Source organism: Nuphar pumila, chromosome 14 (genome assembly GCF_984573655.1).
Source record: "Nuphar pumila chromosome 14, dmNupPumi1.hap1.1, whole genome shotgun sequence".
In the NCBI taxonomy this organism is placed as follows: domain Eukaryota; kingdom Viridiplantae; phylum Streptophyta; class Magnoliopsida; order Nymphaeales; family Nymphaeaceae; genus Nuphar; species Nuphar pumila.
The window spans coordinates 34696368-34722279 of record NC_143262.1 but is presented as its reverse complement, the minus strand read 5'-3'; the positions used below and the strand labels follow the sequence as shown (position 1 = coordinate 34722279).

The 25912-nt window shown below is 41.1% G+C and overlaps 1 protein-coding gene across 1 annotated transcript in view; it reads right to left on the bottom strand.

Annotated features, from left to right (window-relative positions):
* CPB (Subunits of heterodimeric actin filament capping protein Capz superfamily) overlaps positions 1-25544 on the bottom strand; it is a 68334-nt gene extending 42790 nt beyond the window's left edge. Inside the window, exons 1-6 of the mRNA XM_089987640.1 lie at positions 25153-25544; positions 2301-2371; positions 1316-1429; positions 1046-1131; positions 890-963; positions 636-755 (exon numbers count right to left, since the gene is read on the bottom strand). Of these exons, the coding sequence (XP_089843766.1) occupies positions 636-755; positions 890-963; positions 1046-1131; positions 1316-1429; positions 2301-2371; positions 25153-25284 (597 nt within the window). The 5' untranslated portion in view covers positions 25285-25544. The remainder of the gene's footprint in view (positions 1-635; positions 756-889; positions 964-1045; positions 1132-1315; positions 1430-2300; positions 2372-25152) is intronic.
* Positions 25545-25912: the final 368 nt, after the last annotated feature.

Sequence of the window (25912 nt, the reverse complement as noted above, 5' to 3'; positions counted from 1 at the left end):
GCAATTTTAGGACTAGGCCATCTTTTTCCTAAATATCTCTATATATTAACACTAAAACTTCATGGGAGGTGGTGTATACATAGATGATAGAATTAGAAATTGTCAATCCATACCATCAACAATAATAAATCTGTTAGAAAAAATATCTAATAACTTTAGTAGACCTAGGGCATGTTTGCTCTGGTCACAAGTGGAGATGACCAATCACAGCTGAGAAAGTAGAAGTTGTGATTGTTGGTTACAAGGTCAACCATGTGATCAAATTTCACAAAATTCAAGGCAAAAACAATCACATATGGCCATCACAATCACAACTTGTACTTTTCTCATGTTTCACTAACCCTGAGAAAGTGTTGTGATTGTGATTTACAATAACAGAATCTTGAGAAAACAGGCTCCTGGTGTTATTGTTTTTAGCATCACTGCCAATCATTCTAGATACATATGCTAAGGAGTAGTATAGTGTCATGATAATGTGAAAAAAATTATGTAAAGAGCATATCGCTGTCCTTTGTCATGCTTTTCAAGCTTCCACTGACAGACTTTAGACAATGATAAGAGGTGAAGGGCATTTTTTTGCATACTAGCAAACTGCGATAGAGTATACGCAAGTAATTAGCGAAAAATTAATGCACCTGTCGAGTAATTGAACCTGACAAATTGAATGTGCCTGCAGACTTATCACTGGTTGTCATTGATAACATGATGGTGCTGGTTAAGCAGTAGTGAGCAGTTCCATCATTCTCAGCTCCAACCTATTAAGTAAAAATAATGTCTTCCATCATGATCAACAATGAATAAATTTTAAATTCAATTACCCATAGCTTAATAAAAGGTTCAGTTAAATATATGTATTTGAATTCTAAACACAGTGAAAAATCTTCCTCACCTCAATAACATGAATAGCATCCCAAATGCCTTCCTGCAAATAACCTCTGCGACCTTGACCAGACTTTGAGCCATCTTTACGAACATCAGATCAAATTTAGTCAGTATAGAAAATAATTTTCCCAGCACACAATATACAACCTAGAAAGAAGCAGACCTTTCTTAATTAAAAAGCAAGCTGCAAAGCCTTCCCCTTCATCCGGTTCCCACATATATACTGAAGATATGCCCCCTTCATAGTACCTAACAATGCATGGTGAAAGCAAGTTCCTATTACTTCATCAGAAACGAGGCTTAAAGTCTGAACAGTGCGCTAGAGAGAAGTGTACTGCATAGTAGAAAAGAGGAGCAGCATCACTATGTGACAACTCCATACCATAAATCCCAACATTATCAAAATATAGACACGGGAAGTAAAGGACCTCACTGTTCACGATAAATGGAAAAAATATCATTAGCATCAACTTCAAGTTTCCTCAATTCAATGGACGGCTGTGATCCATCTGCCAGTGGTGGATGGTATTTGCTTGACCAAGGTGACCTGCCAGAAATAAAAAATCAAACAGCACTCACTTGTAACTTCCAGAGCCATAATTATGGACAACGTATTCACCAGTTCAGCATGCACAACCAGAATGCCAGTGATTATGAAAGTGCACATAGTACAGTATGATCTTACTCGTTGCTACTTTAGGCAATTGCTTTACCCTATTCTATTCACTTAAACAAAAGACTGAAGCCTATCATGCGGAAATGTTCAAACAGTGTGCATATATACAGTGATGATATAAAACAGTGCCTGAATCCGGGAATCTGCAGAAAATTCTTTCCTGATCAAAATATTTATATAAACTACTACACAGAACAACCCAGAACTGCTTATATCCTCAATTACGATGAAATTCCCTGCCTGACCAAAGTAGTTTGTATGAACTATGAAGCATCAAACATTCACTTATAAGTTGTAGAGCTGGTTATGGACGAAGTTACAGAAAGTAACTTACAGAGCTAATTATTAACAAAGTTACAGAAAAGTTCACTAACACCAAACACAACTATATGCCAGCAACTCCAACAGTGCATATAGGGGAAATTATGATGTTATGAACTGCTACTTTAGGTAATGACTTTTTACACTATTCTATATATATGAAGATAACAAAAGAGTAGAGCCTATATGTGCTGGCAATGAGATATTGAGATTGACACTATTCAAACTGTGTACATATAAATAGTGACAATGTAGAATGATGACTGAATCCAAGAATTTACAGAAAATTCATTCCTAATCAAAATATTTTTCTTTCCTAATCAACATATTTATAGAACAACAGGAATTCTTGTAAGCATCTGACTCATATCTTCAAGTGACGTTTAAACTCTCCAACAAGTACACCATCATGGCTACCTACCTATATGAATCACCATCTCGATTGTAGTCACATAGTAAGAACTCATTTCCTGATTCAGCATCACATAAAACCTGATGCCCCAAAAAAAGCAAAGTTTAGAAGACAAAAACTATGCATGATTCAAAAAATGTTACTAAGGACAACTTGAAAAAAGCAAATACAGAAAGCTTAAACAATGGTTGCCATGACCATAACCAACAATAACAAATTTGAGATACCAAGTGAGCGGCATTGTCAGAGGAAGAAAAGGGCACATTCCCCAACCTCAACATGATAAGGAAGAACTCTCAATGACTCATAGCAAAATAATTACAGACAACAACCTTGTGCATCACAAAAAAGAAAAAAAAAAGCAACTCCAGAGACACGTCCTGTTCATACAATTATAGTATCATCCTGCATCCATGTAATGATGACTTAGCAACAAGGACCTAAAGTTGACACTGGGCATGGCAAACTACAGAAAAGAGGGCTAAGTGACAACACTTGATTCACAATAACTTGCAGCAGAAGAGTAAACAGTAAATACCTCTAAGTTGAATGTGCAATATTTATCACTTATTCTATTTCACATTTAGATAAAATGTATGAGCTCCAACCTGTTCCTATTCCCGTCATCAATCTTCTGTACAAGAGGAGGTTATCAGGTATCTGACTAACGAATAGAAAATATCTTTAATCACAGTGCACAAACCAACTTTTTTTATTGTATCTTTCTACCTATGTCACATGGGTGCGAGTGCGGGTGCAGGGATGCGGCACTTCCAAAAAACCCGGGTGCGGGGGTGCAGCAAAAATATAAAAATTTTCATATATATATATATATATATATATATATATATATATATATATATATATATATATATATATATATATATATATATATATATATATATAAAGTCCAAAAGTTGGACATAAATGACCCTGGGTGCATTGACTGCACCCAGGGTCAGGTTGACCACATCGGGTGATGGTGCGGCACCTAGTTGGAGAATCCCTGTGACATATAGGGCAAAAAAAATTTCTTGGCAAAAAATTTTTTAAAGTCTGAAAAATTGGACCAAAATGACCCTGGGTGCGTTGACCGCACCCAGGGTCAGGTTGACCGCACCCACATCGCGTCGACGCGGGTGAGGCACCCTGCTAGCTGAATCCCTGTGACATAGCTTTCTACAGTTCATGTGATATCCCATCTCAGAACTTGCTTGCAACTAACAGGCCAAGTCTTCTTTTTCATATAAAGAAAATGATGCATTCTCTGCATTCCTTGAAATGACAAATGTCACCCTCACCTTCTATGCGTCAAGACCAATGTCACCACGACACGGCAGATTGGCCGGCGTACCTGTGTCAACACAGGCGTGGGTACCAGACACAGTACTGGTACGCCGCAGGTCGGGTCTCAGACCATTTTTTTTCAAAATTTTTACCCGATAAACCCCCCTCTCTCTCATCTCCCGAAACCCTCGCTTTCTATCCAAAGGGGAGAGAGAGAGAGAGAGAGAGAGAGAGACCCACCGAGCCGCTCCTCTTCTTCTTCTTCTTCTTCTTCTTCTTCTTCTTCTTCTTCTTCTTCTTCTTCTTCTGCTTCTTCTTCTTCTTCTTCTTCTTCTTCTTCTGTGCATGCAGACTGTGATGGGGCGTGTGCGATCAGATGCAGTCTGTCATCAAGACTGAACCTGTGCAATTTATTCTCTGTGAAACTTCACCTTTTTCCTCCAGCGATCCTGTGTCCTAGTCACTTGAAAACAGCAACCATTTTTCTGTGCTGATCTATTGTGTTATAAACACTACAAAATACTATAATATCCTTTTATTTCTAGATTTCATGATTGATCAAGCCATTTACCAGGGAATGCATCAATTATCTAAAAGCATCATTTTCTCTCAAGACACAAGATTATTTCTTGGACTATAACCAATTCAGCTTTTCGGCATGTTATTGTATAAGACTTGTTGATAATAAGTGTACTTGAAAGTAATGACAGTGAAATTAATGATTTACACTTACATTTTTTAGGACTCGTGGATAGATTATAACTTGGCCGAAGGGCCATGCTTAAAGGCAAAGTCAAACTACTATGCATCAGAAATTCCTGTGGAAGACATTTCCATACCCAACTAGCCTAAAATACTTATATTAAATAGTCTTGAATTCCATAAACCTAAAAAATTCATATGATGGAGTTTTTTGACAAACTCAAATGATTCTGAAAGCTAACAAGCATACATTTCACCAAAAATTTGAGGAGGGCGAAATCCCTCTCGAATTAGGCCTGGTGACTGCTTCTTTGATTAATATCCTCTGACATGACGATGAATTTTTATAGAGTTATATCTGTTTGTTTTGATGGTCGGTCAGACCCGTAAACAGCATGCAAATTCCGATATTATAAAGTTCTGGATTTTAGATAATATCTTGACTTGTGAAATTATGTTTCTAAAATCATGTGCTTGATTATGATATGCGATGTTAATCATGCATATGTTAATATGAAATTTGTCATGAATATGTTGTATGTATGCATGTGAATTATTTGGACATGACAGCATATGAGACTGTATATTAAACATGAGAATTAAGCATGATAATTAAACAAAATGGTATGCATAATCATGCATATATTATTCTATGAAATTTATGGTTCAACCCAAATTGAAATGAGTCTCATCATAGAGTGTGATATGTGGCATGTGATATGTTGTAAGTCATGTGAAGCATGCATATATAGGGCTTGAATGCGAGTCAGGTTCGGTAAAACATGTGGGGTGCTTGTAAGTACCTGGTTTGACTTTGATAAACATACTCATATACACACACTCTAACTAGACTCTTGGGTACTCCTTAATGTGAGTACGTACCTTGAGATACTCTTTGGTACTCCTTAATGTGAGTGTGTACCTTAAGATACTCTTGGGTGCTTCTTAAGTTGAGTATGTACCTTGAGTTGAGTTCAAATGAGCTATGTTAGGACATTTCAATGACGGTAGGAGGTGTGGGTTTGTGCCTTGTGAAGCAGTGGTTTATTGAGTTGCCTATAGTAGAGCTTGGGGTTGTTGAGCCTGGTGCTGAGTGCACCCAGTGTTGTAGTTGGACCCAATATAAATAACACCTAATAGCTCATTTGTTTCAGTGGCCTACCTTGGAGAGGGTAGGAGGTATACTTGCCGACTGACACGTTTTGAAGGCATTGATAGCTCTTAGACCCCCAGTCGTTGGTGTAGGGATTTGGGGTTGTCAATTTATCTTAGGTAGACAGTCAAGCTCTACAGAGTAGGAATCGATTCCCTAGACTACTTTAAGTTTCTCTCTTGGTTAAAGACCGTTTCAGTGAATGTTTGGCTTGGCTCTTTGAATCGATGGGTTAATTAAAATACATTGCACAATAAAGTCACATCTGATTGTTGAGTCAGGATTAGGTACTGAGTGTGTATCCTTCAGGAAAGAAAAAAAATAATGCATTATATTAGGTTCACTGATGGTTAAATGATTCATTGAATATTGGCATAAATTTCTATGCATTATCATGTATAATTTTTAGTTCCTGCATAAGTTCCTGCATAAGCTGACAATATGAATCCTTTTGATGGATAATGATATGGTGCACGTACATTACTGGATAATAAGATTGAAATATCGTGAAATCTTGCATAATTAAATTATTAGTGTCATGATCTTTAACTGTGCTGAGTTTATATATCATGACATGCTATAATTTGAGTATATTGAGAAAGATGTAAGTTTTATGAATTTGTGTTATTTTTATGCCTATGTGTAGGGTGGTTTCCTACTGGGACTGTTGCTAACGCTCCTACATTTTAATATTTCAGGTAATGAATAAACTAGAGGGCGATGATAGAAGGCTCGGGGTAGCGTTAAGAGACTCACATTCCTTTAGACTATTTGGAAGGGCTAAATGATTTTATCTACTTTATTATTTTTCTTTAGTCATGCAAACTCTGATATTTGAAAGACTGGTATTTGATTTATTGCAATTTAATTAATGATTTAATTCAATTATTTTAGTCTTTCGAGTGTGTATTGGTAACTGTAACCCGCCCAAGATTTGAACCGAATCTAAAAAAAGTTTCCATTGTGTTTTTAAAAATTGTGTAAAGGGATTTACCACAAGAAACACAATAAATTGAAAATATAGGCAATATTTGTGGTTGTGGTAGAACTTGAATAGGGGTCATCCAGGTTGACAAATTTTCCATAGAGGATGCCTGAAAAATGGACAGCAAAGGATCACTCAACCAAGTTCACTACACCTAGGACTTCTAATTCACTTTCACAAGTTTTCAGCATCTGATAGCATCATGATTAACTCCACAAAACTACATTATCAAGTTCTTAAGGGTTGACTTTTTCAATCTTCAAAAGACCTTGCTGGTCATCAGTGAACCAGTTAAAAAGATAGCTCTACAGCCGTTCTCCTATGATGTGGAGGACTTCACCAGGTTATACGGTTAGACCATCACAAAACCAATACAAGCATTTTCAAATGAATCACCCTTGACAGCTTACTCTTGTAGGATTCAATTTAAAGATAATAAAACCTAAAAAATACAGTCCATATCTTTAAATGAATTTCACATCCATCTAACTGAAAGCAAACTTCATATGATTTTTCACTTGGCAACAATATTTCTTGTAGGTCAGTTGAGTTCCATGATATACTAAAGTGGATACATAACCATCAATTCCTCAAATTGATGACTTTATCCATATGAGACTGACAAGAATATTGAAACTATAACACTAGTAATTCTGCCATAGAGCAAGAACAGCATATAAATACCTTTCAGAGATAAATAGAATTTTGAATCTCCACCCCTCACACATGAATCTAACCTCTACTGTATCGGAAAAGAAAAAAAATTTGTATCCGGGCCGGATCCGGACCCGGATCCGACCCGGGTAAATAAATCGGCTGCGTGCTTTTAAAAGCACGCAGCGATGAAGGGGGGGAGGCTCTCGAAACATCCTTCCCTATGTCACATGGGTGCGGGTGCGGGCGCGGGTGCGGATGCGGGGATTCGGCACTTCCAAAAAACCCGGGTGCGGGGGTGCGGGGGTGCGGCAGGGGCAAAAATATAAAATATATATATATATGTGACGTGGGTTTTTTCAAATTTCACTTTATATACAGCTGCACGCACCCATTTCGTCAAGAGAACAGGAGAACAGTGGAAATCCTTTACTAAAAAGAACCATCATCATCATTTATTATGGAGAGAGAAAATCCTTTACGAAAAAGGATTGAAAAGGCAGCTGCTGTCAGCTGTCATTTATTGTGGAGAGAGAAAATCCTTTACGAAATTGAAAAGGCAGAGCAGCAGCTGCTGTCATTTATTGTGGAGAGAGAAAACCCTTTACGAAATTGAAAAGGCAGGAGCAGCAGCTGCTGTCATTTATTGTGGAGAGAGAAAACCCTTTACGAAATTGAAAAGGCAGGAGCAGCAGCTGCTGTCATTTATTGTGGAGAGAGAAAACCCTTTACAAAATTGAAAAGGCAGCTGCTAGCAGAAATTTTTTTTTAAAAAAAAATCGCAGCCCATTTAGTAGGGCAAATTTTTTTTTTAAATAAAAAATCTAAACAAAAATGGACCGAAATGATCCTGGGTGCGGTCAACGCACCCGGGATTGGGTTGACCGCACCCGGTGCCGCACCCGCATCCGCGTCGACGCGGGTGCGGCACCCTGCTAGCTGAATCCCTGTGACATAGCTCCTTCCCCATTTCGTCTCTCGGTCTCTCTTCCCCGACCGACTCCCTCATTCCCCCTCGTTCGTCCCTGCGGCCAACGACGCCGGTGACTCGCCGCCGGCCACCGCCTTCATCCCGTGTGCTGCAGGGAGCCGACAACCTCAAATGCCGACAACCACCTTCTTCCCTCTTCTGTGACGGCATCGCCATCGCCTTCCGCTCCGGCGACTCTTCAGGTATGCTTCCCCTTTTCTTTTCCTTCCGCCTCCTCTTCTTCTTCTTCGTGAGAGATCGACTGACAGGGGCAGAGCCCCCTGCCGTCGCCTCTCATCGGCAGGGGGTTACTGTTAAAATGTATCTCCCAAAATCGTTGATGTAAATATAAATATATATACTTATATAAATAGAGATACATATAATATATATATGTATATGTATCTCTATATATATAAATATATATATTTATATATTTTTTTATTTTTACCCGATAAGGGTATTATTGTAATTTCCCCTCTTGCGCATATTCCATTTGGAATATGCTGTATTTTTCTTTCTTTTATTTTTGTATTTTTTATTCTTTTTATTTTTTTGCTTTTTCATAAAAGGCGCATTGGGGGTCCCCCAATAGAGTCGTTGGGGGACCGTTGGGGGCTCCCCAACGACTCCTTTGGGAGCCCCCTTGCACCTCCTCTTTCTTGTATAAATAGGGGTGTTCCCCCCTTGTTTTCCCTAAGCTTGAGAGTCTCAAGCATTTGGTTATTTCTATAAAATACATGCCATTGTGCATGTTTATTATTTTTACGCTTTTGCGTACTTTGTTAAGTGTTGTGAGAGTGCCTTCGTGCACATCTTTTCTATATTATTTGTGCTCGTTTGCATATTGTCTTTTCATAGACAATTTTACATGGTATCAAAGCAAGGTTGATTGTTGAAGATCGTGGGATTCTCCATTTTCGAGTGCCTCGAAAAACGTGCCTTCCGATCTTTGAAGTTTGAAGTGGTGGATCTTTATTCTCAAATATTGTAGAAGAATCTTGTGCAAAGTTGGTATTGGAAATATTGTGTTGGTACGCTTTTCTTTTCTCTACCTCTTTACTCTCTAATGGGCGAAAAAGAGTCCCATTTTGCTCTTGGTTTCAAATTAAATGGGTCCAACTATCATGTTTGGGCCGGAAATATGGAGGCTCATATAAAAGGGAAAGGCCTATGGGGATATGTACTTGGCACAATTCCGCAACCGGAACCCAAGATTACCGTAGTAAATGGAGGCGAAATCAAGATTCTTGAGGGAGAAGAAAGAACCAAAGCCCTTGAAGAATACTCCAAGAAACACGATGAATGGGAAATGAAGAATTTCAAGATTCTTTCATGGTTTTTCTCATCCGTGGAAACCAAGATAAATGCCAACATTATTAAATTCAAAAAGGCATCGGAAGCTTGGCATTATCTTGAAAAAATGTACACCTCAAGGGATCTCTCTCATAAGTATTACCTTCAAAAGAAGGCTATCTCCCTTACTCAAGGTGAAATGACGATTAGGGAATACTTTGCCGATCTTTCCTCTATTTGGGATGAGCTTGCAATGCTTGAACCAAAATGGAGTGGAGAGGCAATTGAGCTCCGTCACAAGCAACTTGAAGAAGATCGGTTCTTCAACTTTTTGAATGGGCTAAGGCCCGAATTTGAGCAAATAAGGTCATCTCTTCTCTCCTCTTTTTCTCCTCCTTCTCTTGAAGATGTTCTCACCAAATTAAGTGGTGAAGAGACTCGTATGAATTTATGTAAACAAGGACCAAATGTTCCTGCGGTCCCTTGTAATATTGAAGAAAATAGTGAGGTCAATGCCGTATCCAAACCCGAAAACAATGTAAGAACCTATCGTCCCCCTCACTTTAAATTTCAAAATCAAGGTGAAAATGGTGGTCAAAGAGGAAAAAGGGACTATAGCAAAACTATTTGTCATTTTTGTAAAGAACCGGGGCATATCAAACCCGTATGTCCCAAATGGAAGAAACTTCTAGCCATGGCTACCACTGGTGTACCACAGAAGGATGAGGCATCTTCGAGTGGGACCCTTTCTATAAATCAAATAGTGGAAGCTCTTCAACCTCTCCTCAAGGGATCTACCTCCGGTGCGGCCGTATCCACTTCTTCCTCTCCAGGTAAAATCTCTTGGCTTTTGGACTCCGGTGCATCCTTTTATATGTCCCCAAACATTTTTTCACTTTCCGATTATTCGAAAAATGGTTCCCCATCTTATGTCTCCACTGCTGATGGAACCTCTCTTGAAATTAAAGGAATAGGTAATTTTGAAACTCAAGAATTTTCTATTCCAAAAATCAGATTTATACATAAACTTAACTTAAATCTCTTCTCTGTTTCTCAACTCACGGACCATGGCTGCGATATTAAATTCTCTTGTGATAAATGCTTAATACAGGATCGCCAGTCTGGGAAATTGATTGGGAAAGGCTTTAGAAGAGGAGATTTATTCTATATGGAATCTCTTCAAGTTCCAAAAGTTTTGTGTAATGTTGCCCGACATAAAGATATAAATGTGTGGCACAAAAGACTTGGTCATCCTAATATCACCAAGTTATCATATTTACAATTTGCAAAAGACCCATGTAAAAGCTCTTTTTCTTGTAATGACTGCATTCTCGGGAAAAAGCGAAGTTTACCTTTTGAGCAAAGAACTATGTTCTCTTCTAAAACTTTCGAAATTGTTTATTCGGATGTTTGGGGACCTGCACCTGTTGTTTCAAAAGGAGGTTTTTCTTATTACGTAATATTTGTGGATGATTTTTCCAGATACTCGTGGATATATTTTCTTAAGTTTAAACATGAAGTGTTTTCATGTTTTAAAAATTTTCATTCAATGATTAAAAATCAATTCAACAGCAACATAAAGATTTTTAGAAGTGACTCTGGAGGAGAATATCTCTCCAATCAATTTAAGGTATATCTTGAGGATCACGGAATTATTCACCAAAGGTCTTGCCCTAAAACACCTCAACAGAATGGGTTGGTTGAAAGAAAACATAGGCACATTATTGAGACCACTAGGACCCTTCTTATATCTCAAAATATTCCTAAAAACATTTGGGCTGAAGCAGCTCTTGCTTCTGTTTATTTGATAAATCGCTTACCATCTAGGATATTAGGAAAAATATCTCCCTTTGAGGTATTGCATAAGCTTGAACCTGATTATAATAGGTTAAGAGTCTTTGGATGTAAGTGTTTTATACTTACGGATAAGAATGACAAGCTCTCTCCCAAGGCTATTCCTTGTGCCTTTCTTGGTTATTCCGAAACTCAAAAAGGTTTTCGTTGTTATGACCTTAGAGATGATAAGCTATATGTCTCTAGAAATGTAACTTTTTTAGAAAACGAGAGTGGTTTTGAAAAAAATGTTTCTCAACAAGAAAATTTTGATTACTCCTTATTTGATTTATTGTCTAGTAATGATGATATATCTAGTGATGATGAGGTATCATTAAACCATGATAAGGAAGATGATGCAGATATTGGTGAACATAACTCATCCAATGAACAAGAAAGTAGAGTTCCAAGTGAGCCAATAACCTACTCTCGTAGAAACCAAGACACCTTTAGAAGTGCTATTGATCAATATAGTGAGATTTCTCCTATTCTTGACCATAGAAGATCTGAAAGGAATAGAAGACCCCCAACTCGTTTTGTTTCTTTTGACTCTTTTTCACCCTGATATAGGGCTTGTCTTAGTGCCATTCACTCTTATTTTGAACCAAGAAATTTTGAAGAAGCTAAAAAATGCATAGAATGGCAAGAAGCCATGCAAAGTGAACTTAATGCTCTTAAAAGGGCAGAAACTTGGGATTTCCAAACTCTACCTATAGGAAAGAAAACTATAGGTTGTCGATGGGTATTTAAAGTTAAAACCAAGAGCGATGGTTCCCTAGAAAGGTATAAAGCTCGCTTAGTTGCAAAAGGGTATGGGCAAGAATATGGAATTGATTACGAAGAAACCTTTGCCCCTGTGGCTCGCATGGTTACCGTTAGGTGTCTTATTACTATTGCATCTATTAAAAATTGGAACATTTTTCAAATGGATGTTAAAAATGTCTTCCTAAATGGTGATCTTAACGAAGAAGTGTATATGGATGCCCCACCAGGCATGATAATTCTTAAAGATAAAGTTCTTCGTCTTCGTAAAGCTCTTTATGGTTTAAAGCAGGCCCCCAAAGCCTGGTATGATAGATTTACCAGTGTGATGTTGGAAAATGGTTTTTCCTCATATTATACTGACACTGCCTTGTTTACTAGAAAATCTAATGCAGGGATTGTAATTTTGTTACTCTACGTTGATGACATGTTAATTACAGGTGATGATGTTCAAGGAGTTAAGGGTATTAAATCCGTCTTGACTTCAAAATTTGAGATGTCAGACTTAGGTTTTCTGACATATTTTCTTAGAATTGAGGTTGCATATTCGCAACGTGGTTATTTTCTATCTCAGTCCAAACTTGCCTGCGAGATTATTGACAGGTCAGGTATTTCTGATGTCAAAATATGCGAAACTCCTGAAGTTGTTGGAGCAAAAATGAAGATTGACGACGGTGTCCCTCTAACCGATCCTACTGCTTACAGGCAGTTGGTAGGTTCTTTAATGTATCTTAGCATTACTCGACCCGATTTGTCACATGCTATACACATCGCCAGCCAGTTTCAGCATGCTCCTACAACCGTTCATATGAGTGTTGTGCTTCGCATCATCAGATATTTGAAGGGAACGGTAAATAAGGGAGTATTCTTATCCTCTTCCTCTGAATTGAAATTGCTTGCTTATACTGACTCTGATTGGGGAGGTGACCCTAGTAACCGTCACTCCACCACTGGTTTCTGTGTTTTCTTAGGTGAGTCGTTGAACTCATGGCGATGTAAAAAGCAACAGAAAGTCTCCCTGTCATCCACTGAAGCCGAATATAGAGCCATGGCGTCTACCACCATAGAAATTGTATGGATTCGAAGTCTTTTGGAAGATATGGGAGTGTTTATCAAAGAACCAACAAAGTTGTGCTGTGACAATAAAAGTGCAATTTATATTGCCAAGAATCACACCTTTCACGAGCGAACAAAGCATATAGAGATGGACTGCCATTATGTCAGAGAAGAATACTTGAAGAAGGTTATTGACCTGCCATATGTCACGTCTGAGTATCAGCTTGCTGACTTCTTCACCAAAGCTCTATGTTCGCCCAGATTTCATTTCCTCCTTGACAAACTTGCGGTTATCACACCGTAAGTTTGAGGGGGTGTTAAAATGTATCTCCCAAAATCGTTGATGTAAATATAAATATATATACTTATATAAATAGAGATACATATACATATAATATATATATGTATATGTATCTCTATATATATAAATATATATATATATATTTATATATATATATATATATATATATATATATTTTATTTTTACCCGATAAGGGTATTATTGTAATTTTCCCTCTTGCGCATATTCCATTTGGAATATGCTGTATTTTTCTTTCTTTTTATTTTTTTATTTTTTATTCTTTATATTTTTTTGCTTTTTCATAAAAGGAAATAGGGGTGTTCCCATTGTGCATTTGGTTATTTCTATAAAATACATGCCATTGTGCATGTTTATTATTTTTACGCTTTTGCGTACTTTGTTCAAGTGTTGTGAGAGTGCCTTCGTGTACATCTTTTCTATATTATTTGTGCTCGTTTGCGTATTGTCTTTTCATAGACAATTTTACAGTTACCCCCTGCCTTTCTCAGGATCGGCCGACAGGGGGCTGAGCCCCCTGTCGTCGGCAGGGGGACTCCCCCCTGTCTCTCTCTTTGGGTCGACTGACAGGGGAACAAAGCCCCCTGTCGTCGCCATACGTCGGCAGGGGGCTCCGCCCCCTGTCACTTGCCATGTCGACAGGGGGCTCCGCTCCCCCTGTCCATCTTGTTTCGCCGGCAGGGAGCGGAGCTCCCTGTGTCGGCCCACCTTTTCGGCAGGGGCTTCTTCCGACACAGGAGGGTCTCGCCCCCCTCCTCTTTGTTCCCTCTGTCACGGCAAGGGAGGGGTCGAGCCCCTCCTCCCTGCCTCCTGTTACGGCAGAGGAGGGGCTCGCCCCCCTCCTCTCTGTTCCTTCTGTCAGAGCAGGGGAGGGACTGAGCTCCCCTCCCTGCTCCCTATTAGGCAGGGGAGGGGCTGAGCTCCCCTCCCTGCTCCCTATTAGGCAGGGGAGGGGTTGAGCCCCTTCCTTGCTCTCTGTTACGGCAGGGGAGGGGCTGAGCCCCCTCCCTACCCTTTTGATTGGCACTCCCTGCTTCGTGTTACGATAGGGGAGGGTCTGAGCCCCCTCCCTGCTCCCTGATACGACAGGGGAGGGGGTCGAGCCCTCCCTGTGCCTCTTTTCTCGTTAGGCAGGGGCATCGCCCCTGCCTTCGCTGTTTTTTTCGGCAGGCCGGAGCAAGCCCCCTCGCCTCGCTTTTCCCTGGTATCAGGCGGGCCTCCATTCGTTGTTGACAGGCAGGGGCTTTGACCCTGCCTCTCTTCTGCTTTGTCACGCAGGGGCGCAACCTTGTCTGCCCTCGCTTTTTTAGGGCAGGGGTGCAACCCCCTGCCTCCTCGGAGTCTGCGCAAAGGTTTTGTGTCGCACTCCTGCTTACAGTCTTTACTTTGCCATCGCGCTTTGCGCTAGGCTCTTGCTTCTGCATATGTGTTGGTATTGCCTTGCTATTGCAGATGACGTGCAGGTTCTTGCTCTTTGCGTATGCCTTAAAGGCATCCTCGTGGAGGATGCAAGGGGCATTTACCGATTGTATAGATGCGTGTATCACCGAGTAGGGTGTCTGTCGAGGACCTGATCTCCAAAGGATTATCTGTGGGGGCGTGTATGATCAAGACCAGGTACCCGGCTAGAGTGATAATTCTTTCTGAGGAAGTGTATGATCCAAGACCAGGTATACCATCTAGGGTGGAATTCCTTGTGAGGTTATACATTTACCATACTAGGTGATCCGGCGTTGATCTTATTGTTTGTATTAGTGGCTATCGACCCTGAGAGCGGTCATTTGTGTTGATGCGTGTATCGCAAGGATTTTCATTGGATATGGCATTTGTTAGGGACCGGTCTCCCAAAGGTTTCGCTGTGAGGTTATACATTTCCCAGATCAGGTGACCCAGCTAGAGTGTGACCCGGCTAGAGTGGGAGATCTCTGTGAGGATGTACACTGTCCACGAACGGGTAGCCGCAAAGACGGTGAACTCCTGTGAGGAAGTGTAGGGTCCAAGATCAGGTATACCCTTTAGGACGGTAATTCCTTGTCAGGTCGTATATCTCCGGGACCGAGCGATCCGACGTGGATCTTGTGTTTTTTATTACCATAAAAAGTTATGGTGAGCTGTGATGATCTTCTGAGATTGTTTGTGATGGCCAATATTGAATTCATAGTTTCGACTTTCTATTTTAGCATGATTACATGCATGACTCAGGTGTGAGAATCAGATCGTTAGCGATTTGAGTTAGTGATCATGTTTTGGACCTTCTACGGAAGGGTGAGCTTTTCTGAAAGAGTATGACGCCTTAGTGAGTCATAACCGGTGACAGTTAGCCGCGTAAGACTTTGAGAGATGAAAATAGATTAAGGTTGTTTAGGACAAAGCGGTTGTTAGAAGTAGTGAGCGACAAACGATGTCCTGATGGTGATTAGATGCAGAGACCTCGTTCTAGGAACGAGAACAAGCTTAGTTGTGTGGTGGTTCACAGCCTACGATCAATTGAATCGTAGGCTGCGTTTGTCAGTTGCACTGCTTACTTGCTTTGAACTGGTTACTTGCTTTGAACTGCTTACTGTTTGAACTACTTACGCATTTGCACTGCTTACGCGCTTGCATTGCTGACTCGTTTGCACTACTTACTCGCTCGCACTACTTATTCGCTTGTACTACTTACGCGTTTGCACTATTCACCTGCTTGCATTGCTTACCTGTTTAACTGCATATCTGCTTTAAACTGCGTAACCTACTGAATTAAATGTACGTAATTCAGTTTCTTGTAGTCTCTCTTGTGCACCTACTAGTTTTTTGCGAAACAAACTCATTTTATGAGTACAAATGATGATTAGGTACTCTACGGGCGATGGCACGATTGCAAGATGGCTTCAAGACTTCTTCTTCCTGCTCTTAGCTCGCGTCCTGGACGCTATGGGTTTGTATCGGATTTTTCCTTGGGATATCCGAATCTTGTGAGTTTTGGTCCTTTTAGCTAACGTGCCCAAAGTTGTCAGCTTGCCTTATGATTTATCAAAAGAAAAGTCTTCCGCTGATTTCATAATCAAACCTGAAGGAAATAGATATTTCTAGTATCTTACATGTTTTTATGAAAAGGTTCGCAAGTTTGAAATTTGGGCATTACAACTTGGTATCAGAGCTAAGGAAAGTAAAGATTCTTGATCATTGAGCATCCGCATCGCGCTGTAATTATGCAATTTTTCTTATTTTATAAATGTTTTTAGCGTTGTTAAGCTAAGTGGCTTGACGCATTCTGCTTATGTACCAGCATTGCTGGGTTTTTTGTAAACTACTCATGTTACGCATGAATAGTACGGATGTTTTTGGCTTCTTTTTCGAGCTTCCTAAGATTTTCATCTTGGGTATTCCTTGTTTACTCCAAGGATGGCAAGGAATTCGAAGAAAGATTCGGCTTACGAATGGTTAAATATTAGAGAAAAGTACCCTGACTTGTATTTTGACCAATGAATGCAATAGAAATTTCGCATACGAAATTATTTTAAGGGGGGTAGGATGTAAAAGTCGGAAAAGAAAAAAAATTTGTATCCGGGCCGGATCCGGACCCGGATCCGACCCGGGTAAATAAGTCGGTTGTGTGCTTTTAAAAGCACGCAGCGGCGAAGGAGGGGAGGCTCTCGAAACCCCCTCCCCGTCTCGTCTCTCAGTCTCTCTTCCCCGACCGACTCCCTCTTTCCCCCTCGTTCCTCCTTGCGGCCACCGACGCCGGTGACTCGCCGCCGGCCACCGCCTTCATCCTGTGTGCTGTAGGGAGCCGACAACCACCTTCTTCCCTCTTCTGCGAAGGCATCGGTGGCACCGCCATCGCCTTCCGCTCCGGCGACTCTTCAGGTACGCTTCCCCTTTTCTTTTCCTTCTGCCTCTTCTTCTTCTTCTTCTTGAGAGATCGACTGACAGGGGGCAGAGCCCCCTGCCGTCGCCTCTCATCGGCAGGGGGGTTACCCCCTGCCTTTCTCAGGATCGGCCGACAGGGGGCTGAGCCCCCTGTCGTCGGCAGGGGGACTCCCCCCTGTCTCTCTCTTTGGGTCGACTGACAGGGGAACAAAGCCCCCTGTCGTCGCCATACGTCGGCAGGGGGCTCCGCCCCCTGTCACTTGCCATGTCGACAGGGGGCTCCGCTCCCCCTGTCCATCTTGTTTCGCCGGCAGGGAGCGGAGCTCCCTGTGTCGGCCCACCTTTTCGGCAGGGGCTTCTGCTTCCCTACCCTTTGTGGATTTCTCGACAGGGGCGGAGCCCCTGCCTTTTCGTGGTTCTTCCGGTAGAGGAGGGGCTCGCCCCCTCCTCTCTGCTCCTTCTGTCACGGCAGGGGAGGGGCTGAGCTCCCCTCCCTGCTCCCTATTAGGCAGGGGAGGGGCTGAGCCCCCTCCTTGCTCTTTCCCTCCCTGCCCTTTTGATCGGCAGGGGAGGGGCTGAGCCCCCTCCCTGCTTCGTGTTACGGTAGGGGAGGGGCTGAGCCCCCTCCCTGCTCTTTGTTTTGACAGGGGAGGGGGTCGAGCTCCCTCCCAGCTCATTGTTACGGCAAGGGAGGGGCCGATCCCCCTCCCTGCTCCCTGTTACGGCAAGGGAGGGGCCGATCCTGCTCCCTGTTACGGCAGAGGAGGGGGCAGAGCCCTCCCTGTGCCTCTTTTCTCGTTAGGCAAGGGCATCGTCCTTGCCTTCGCTGTTTTTTTCGGCAGGCCGGGGCAAGCCCCCTCGCCTCGCTTTTCCCTCGTATCAGGCAGGCCTCCGTTCGTTGTTGACAGGCAGGGGCTTTGACCCTGCCTCTCTTCTGCTTTGTCAGGCAGGGGCGCAACCCTGCCTGCCCTCGCTTTTTGAGGGCAGGGGTGCAACCCCCTACCTCCTCAGAGTCCGCTGACAGCAAGTCAGCAGGGGATCGCAGCCCCTGCCCCTGCTTCTTGCGCTTATAGCAGGTGCGCATGTGCACGATGCCCCTGCCTCTGCTTCCTTTACGTCAGGACGTCGACAGTGCCCCTTACCTTTTATTTTGGTATTAGCTTGCTAAGATTGTTACTTTTGCAGCTCGTACGATGGATCCCGCTCGCGCTCCGCAACCCGAGTTGCCAATCGCGTACATTTGTGGACGACAACAAGCTTGGAACTCTCAAAAGTAGGAGAAGATTGCACAGAAGACTTGGACAATTGAATTGAGTTCAATTAACTGAAAAGGGCAATTAAATAAATATATATGCATATATATATCATATATATTTATACGAGTACGCATTTAACTTAAGGACGCGGTTTCGCGATCCTTGTCCTTTACTTTGCCGTTGCGCATCGCGCAAAGGTTCTGCGTTGCACTCCTGCTTACGGTCTTTACTTTGCCATCGCGCATCTCGCAAAGGTTTTGCGTTGCACTCCTGCTTACAGTCTTTACTTTGTCGTCACGCTTTGCAGTAGGATCTTGCTTTTGCATGTGTTGGTATTGCCTTGCTATTGCAGATGACGTTCAGGTTCTTGCTCTTTGCGTATGCCTTAAAGGCATCCTCGTGGAGGATGCAAGGGGCATTTACCACTCTCCCTCTTGCGACAAGAGTTCAGTTGGGAGCGAGCGACACATCCTCGTCAAAGGAGAGGGATACCTCGCAAGGATCCTGGCTCTTCGTGTGCGCAGTCCTACAGAGTGGACTTGAGATTTTAGGGTGCTGCGCAAAAGCATCAAAGACTGCTACAAATCGAAGCATTTGGAAGGATGTGACTGGCTGGTTCTGCTCGCCTTTTTGGCTTATCTTGGGTGATCCCGAATTTGGGGTTCGAGCGAACGTCTTAGCGGGTGTTCTGTTGAGAAACCTGTATCCCGTCTATCAAGGTCGGCATCGAGTCATGCGAGACATGTAGATACCCCGATAGCGGATGTGGTTCAAGATAATCACATGCATAATGTTGGCACAAGGTACTGTTGTTTCAAAAGATAAAGTAAAGTTGATAAACTTTACATCTTTGTGAAACACTCCTGTTGAGGCTTCTATTGAGCAGTTATACCCCCTTCATCCTAGAGTACTTGTAGTCGTGCACGACACGTCTAGTACTGCGATGATCGGATGAGACGGTCGTGCGACCTCGAACAGCGTTAAATGCAAAATGTTGTAATCACATAAATGGCCTCACATTCGCCTTCACAGGCAAGATGCTCGAGTGGTTTAAAGACCACAGCATAGGATGGTCGTTAGTTAAGCAACCCCTAACGCACTCATTCGCTTTTGGTTGTTCTGTCAAGGGAGAGGACAGAGCGGTACAAAACTCCAATGGACAAGTTGTTAACAACCACCCCACGGGCAATGATCCGGCCTCCCAAGTCATTGGAGTTAAGGGAAAAGAGGCTACAATAGTTAGTTCAACACTTCTGCAGAGGTTGGATGCATCCGTGGCAGAGCCTCCTTTGGGGAATTCTCTCTCGGCTAAAGCCGACCCTTTTAGAGCAGAACCAACTAGCTATTCAGGTTATTGAAAATACATAGAATAACAGACGCCCGAACTAGTCTCAGTTGTTTCTACGTTTTGCCTGCGCGTACCCGCAGGCCAGTAAATATCTGAACATAAAGTCTGTTCACATTGGTTGTTGGGTCGTGAGATTCGCTTGCACTATTGACTCGATTGCACTACTGATTTGCTTGCACTACTGATATAACTATTGTTATATGATTCCATATGAATGGTTTAGGCCTTACGATTAATTTAATTACTTGTTGATGGACTGAGCCATTTTATGGTAATTATATGTTTTACGAGCATTGTTATGAGTGTTTGTCTTATTCAGTTGTTTTGTTTGGCTGACGGGTAGAGTTAGTTACTCTTCGCCCATAGAATCAACTGGATTGCCGTATCTGCGCGTTCTCATGTGTCGTTTATGCATGCTTTGAGGGCCTATTTGAGGATTGCAATATTCCTTGTAGCAACAATACGATAAGTAGGATTATATGCTTCTATGTGAAGTGATACAATGCGTATGCTAATATACATGCTTGTGCCCATATTGTGGCAACTGACCCCAAGAGTGGTCAACTGTTCGGAGCAGTCGATTGTATAGATGTGTGTATCACTGAATATGGTGTCTGTCGAGGACCTGATCTCCAAAGGATTATCTGCGGGGGCGTGTATGATCAAGACCAGGTACCCGGCTAGAGTGATAATTCTTTCTGAGGAAGTGTATGGTCCAAGACCAGGTATACCATCTAGGGCGGAATTCCTTGTGAGGTTATACATTTCCCAGACCAGGTGATTCGGCGTTGATCTTGTTGTTTGTATTAGTGGCTATCGACCCTGAGAGCGGTCATTTTTGTTGATGCGTGTATCGCAATGATTTTCATTGGATATGGCATTTGTTAGGGACCGGTGTTCCAAAGGTTTCGCTGTGAGGTTATACATTTCCCAGATCAGGTGACCCAGCTAGAGTGTGACCCGGCTAGAGTGGGAGATCTCTGTGAGGATGTACACTGTCCACGAACGGGTAGCCGCAAAGACGGTGAACTCCTGTGAGGAAGTGTAGGGTCCAAGATCAGGTATACCCTTTAAGGCGGTAATTCCTTGTTAGGTCGTATATCTCCCGGACCGAGCGATCCGACGTGGATCTTGTGTTTTTGATTACCATAAAAAGTTATGGTGAGCTGTGATGATCTTCTGAGATTGTTTGTGATGGCCAACTATGAATTCATAGTTTCGGCTTTCTATTTTAGCATGATTACATGCATGACTCAGGTGTGAGAATCAGATCGTTAGCGATTTGAGTTAGTGATCATGTTTTGGACCTTCTACGGAAGGGTGAGCTTTTCTGAAAGAGTATGACGCCTTAGTGAGTCATAACCGGTGACAGTTAGCCGCGTAAGACTTTGAGAGATGAAAATAGATTAAGGTTGTTTAGGACAAAGCGGTTGTTAGAAGTAGTGAGCGACAAACGATGTCCTGATGGTGATTAGATGCAGAGACCTCGTTCTAGGAACGAGAACAAGCTAGTTGTGTGGTGGTTCACAGCCTACGATCAATTGAATCGTAGGCTGCGTTTGTCAGTTGCACTGCTTACTTGCTTTGAATTGCTTACTTGCTTTGAACTGCTTGCTGTTTGAACTACTTACGCATTTGCACTGCTTACGCGCTTGCATTATTGACTCGCTTGCACTACTTACTCGCTCGCACTACTTATTCGTTTGTACTACTTACGCGTTTGCACTATTCACCTGCTTGCATTGCTTACCTGTTTAACTGCATATCTGTTTTAAACTGCGTAACCTACTGAATTAAATGTACGTAATTCAGTTTCTTGTAGTCTCTCTTGTGCACCTACTAGTTTTTTGCGAAACAAACTCATTTTATGGGTACAAATGATGATTAGGTACTCTACGGGCGATGGCACGATTGCAAGATGGCTTCAAGACTTCTTCTTCCTGCTCTTAGCTCGCGTCCTGGACGCTATGGGTTTGTATCGGATTTTTCCTTGTGATATCCGAATCTTGTGAGTTTTGGTTCTTTTAGCTAACGTGCCCAAAGTTGTCAGCATGCCTTATGATTTATCAAAAGAAAAATTTTCCGCTGATTTCATAATCAAACTCTGAAGGAAAAAGATATTTCTAGTCTCTTACCTGTTTTTCTGAAAAGGTTCGCAAGTTTGAAATTTGGGGCGTTACATCTACAGATTCATGTCCATAGTGCATGAATGCCTCAAGAAAACTAATGTCAATACCTGTTTAGGTTCATAACAGAAATGCCTAACTTGTACATCAATACCAGAATCATTGGACATTGCTTGAGCTATAACACATTGGCTTACCTCTACACAACCACTCTATTATCCAGACACAGATGATACTTGAAAACCTGACTCCATTGGGTTTGAACCATCAATCAGCAAGTTTACAATTACCTCCAGTTTTTATCCATATTTTTCTGTAATATTTTCAGCATAGGCAGGTGATCAATCCTAAACTGGAAGCTAACTTTTCCATAAGATTATTCAATCCACAGCTGAATGCTCCAACTCCATCATCAAGACATTTTTCTTGGATTATCTCAGAAAATTTTAACAAATTCAGAACAATTCTTTAGGATAAAATCAAGATGATCACATAATACTGTGGTGATAAAATTGTGATGACACAATGATAAGTTCAAAGATAGTGCTATATTCTGAAATGTCAGGATATTCTTGAGGAGATCCTTATCATTATAGAAAATCTCAATGAATATATCATAACAAAGCACCAGTGACATCTGTGACTGGGTTTTGAATAAAGCATTACCAACATTATCTCATATGGCTTAAAGTAACAAGATAAATGTCTTATGTCTTTCACATGTTTGGTTGTTCACCAGAGAAGGAAACAAGTTTACAATTGGCCAATATATTCTCGGTGCCATTTGCAATCCTAGACCTTGACAAACCATATAGCTTAAAGAAATACTTTGTCTAAAACTGGATGATCATTGTATCTACACTGATCACGAGCAACATTCAGAGGGTAGTCAAGACAGAACACAAATTTGAGGATTTGAAGCTTGTTAAATTTGGCATAAGACCTATTACACATGTACACCACATTTTCCCCGCATACTCATTGAACAAAAAGGTGTATATGACAGGCCACAGACAGTAAAGCATGTCATCATCAAGGACAACATCATATCCATCACTCGTTTTTTTCTTCAATGACTTTAAGTCTTGATTTTTTAATTACAGCAATCACGAGCAACATTCAGAGGATACTCAAGACATCACAATTTTGAGGATTTGAAGCTTGTTGAATTTGGCATAAGACCTATAAAACATGGACACCTCATTTTCCCTGCATACTCATTGAACAGAAAGACACAGAATATATAACAGACCACAGACAGTTAAACATGTCCTTGGCAAGGACAACATCATATCCTTCACTTTACTCATGTTTTTTTCTTTAGTGACTTTAAGTCTTGATTTTGTCATTAATCACTGTTTGCATTTTGTTTTTATTTGCATTCGGCATGACCATTCATCTAAATTCATAGAAATCATGTATCTTCACTTGGTAATTTCTACTTTCACATTAGGAATTTGGACCTCAGAGCCTTTCTCACATATATCATAACATAGAAGACATTTTAAGTTAACATATATTGCATCCCAGATGAATATCTTATACAATCACATATAAATATCACTACCTTTGTTTCCTACTTCTCATAAAATTGTTATATTTCTACTCCGCAGCAGTGTCATATACAGGTCATTCAGGATATTGCAATATTTCTGAAAATATTGCAAAAGAGCATGAGGTTTTGCAATATATTGATGAAAGCAACAATTTTATCATCAAATTATATGATTTCATATGCAAATTTTCAAGAAAAATGTCCCATCTAATTTTGACATGTTTGTATTAATCTTGCTCCTTTTAGATTTTAATTTATTTAAATTGGTATTTGTGGTGATATTTTCTAATAAAAACTGGGTAAACCCTAAATTTTGAAAAAAAAAAACAAAGAAATTCATGGCCGATAGAATGTCATTGTTTACTTTTATGGCTATGTGCATACATCTCTTATGTAGAGAAGTTCCAGAGAAAAGGCAGTTAAATGGAAGACAGCAATTCATTACACTAACAGGATACCATCTAATCTCTAGGCACCATCATGAATTATGACATGAACAAGATAGAAGGAAACATGATTCATTAATAATCCATAACTCCAGATCCAATTGTTCACATGATACACTTCCAGCCATAAACGGCCATACAGGAGTTGAGATCTACTAGAATCCTATTTGCCATATAGCATAACCATCCAGAATAGGATTACCACAGATTATCTGTACATTCATAACCCTCAAAAACTACCATAACAAATTGCATCTTTAACTCAAACGGTGTCTTCCATTCTCAAACCCCTGAAAATTGCAGGCGCCTAGCTATGACATTTTCTAGAGAACATGCTCACCATAGTGCCGATAAACAAAGTTCAAGAGCTTCAGTTAACGAGATGATAAACAAGACAAAAGGGAAAGAGTTTCAGCTAATGTGATAATAAACAAGACAGTGAATACAAGACGACGTTTGATCCATACAATATGAGTAAAAAAAAATATGTTCACTGTTTGCAAAAAGTAAATGATTAGGAAAGGGCATACAAAAAATAACAACCAAAAGAGGCCAAAAGGGGGAGGAAAAGTAAAACTACGAGTTCCTTCCAACAAATTTATGAGAAAAAAAAGAAGTAAATCAACAATTCACCAAATACTCTCAAAATTCATCAAGATCGACCAGACTCGTGAAAATGTAACAAAACTGCAGCGACTTATGCCGAAAAGAAACTATAAATGAATTACACACAATAAAACACGGAAAAAGCTCATTATTTTCAAATTCGTCCCTCAAGATCACGATTTACCTAGTTATAATTATGTGCTCTAGAAGAAAAAAAATACCGAGCAATATTACACAAAAAAAAAGAGAGAGAGAAAATAGTTTTTCCATCAGTCATGATTTTCCCAGTTATAACTATGTGTTCCAAAAGGAGTAAAACACAGAGCAATATTACACAAAAGAAGAGAGAAAATAAAGTTTCATCAGAAAGATCAAAAGATCTCAACGCGTTCTCAAGTAATCACACATCAACAATGATCACAATCAAGCACGTTTTTTTTTCAGAGACCCAGAAGCAAATCAAAGAACGGAAACGAAGGAAAATCGCTCTAGAGATTTAAAGATCTTCAAAATGAACACAAGAAGGGAAAAAAAAAGAAAAGAAAACATAATCAGGATAAAAAGAGGCCCAGAAGAACACTAGAATGCAAATTCCGGATGAAAATCGGGGTCGGAAAAACAGGGAAAGGCAGAAAAGAGAAAAAAAAAAGTTGACCTGAAGCGGCTGATCGACGCGGGAGAGGAGGTCGTGAGAGTGCTGGGGAAGGAGGGCCAAGAGGGAGGAAAGCGCGGCCTCCGATTGATTCGGAGGTATCCTTCTCATCAAATCCATCGCCGCCTCCATCATTTCTTCCTCTTCCTCTTCTTCTTCCTCTTCCTCTTTCTCTTCCTCTTCCTCTTCCTCTTCCTCTTCTTCTCCTGCTTATCTCGGAGGAAGAAGGCGACTCAAATCTCCTCCTTTTCCTCTCCTCCTTTCTTCCGAAGGAACACGACGACTCTGAACCCTTCTCCTCCTCCTTATTCTTCTTCTTCTCTGCGTTCGGTTTCACCCTTTTCCTTATACAGCGGGTTCTGGGGAGAAGAGAAAGAGGGAGGGAAGCCGATGGATGATGAACAATCTTTTTCCGAGTTTCCCTCCCGCTAACCGTTTTCAATCCGTTCTTTTCCTTTATACCCTGATAGTTTTCGAAAATGACGTACACATCCCCTCACTGTTACAGCTGCGAACATCGAGAGCGGGATACGAAGCTGACGGAAGTGCAACGCATAGACGCCCAAGTCAAGAAGCCCTTATTCCGCCACGTGTGCATGTTAGGGCATTCGGGAATTAACGAAAAATCTGAGTGCAACTTTGGAAATGTGCTAAGAACTTCAAACGTGGCAACAACACAAACATTTATTAGCATTTTCCCATACCCTAGTTTGCGGTGAGGCAGTCGTTTTCCAAGGTGAAATTCCTGCAGAAAAACGAGTTC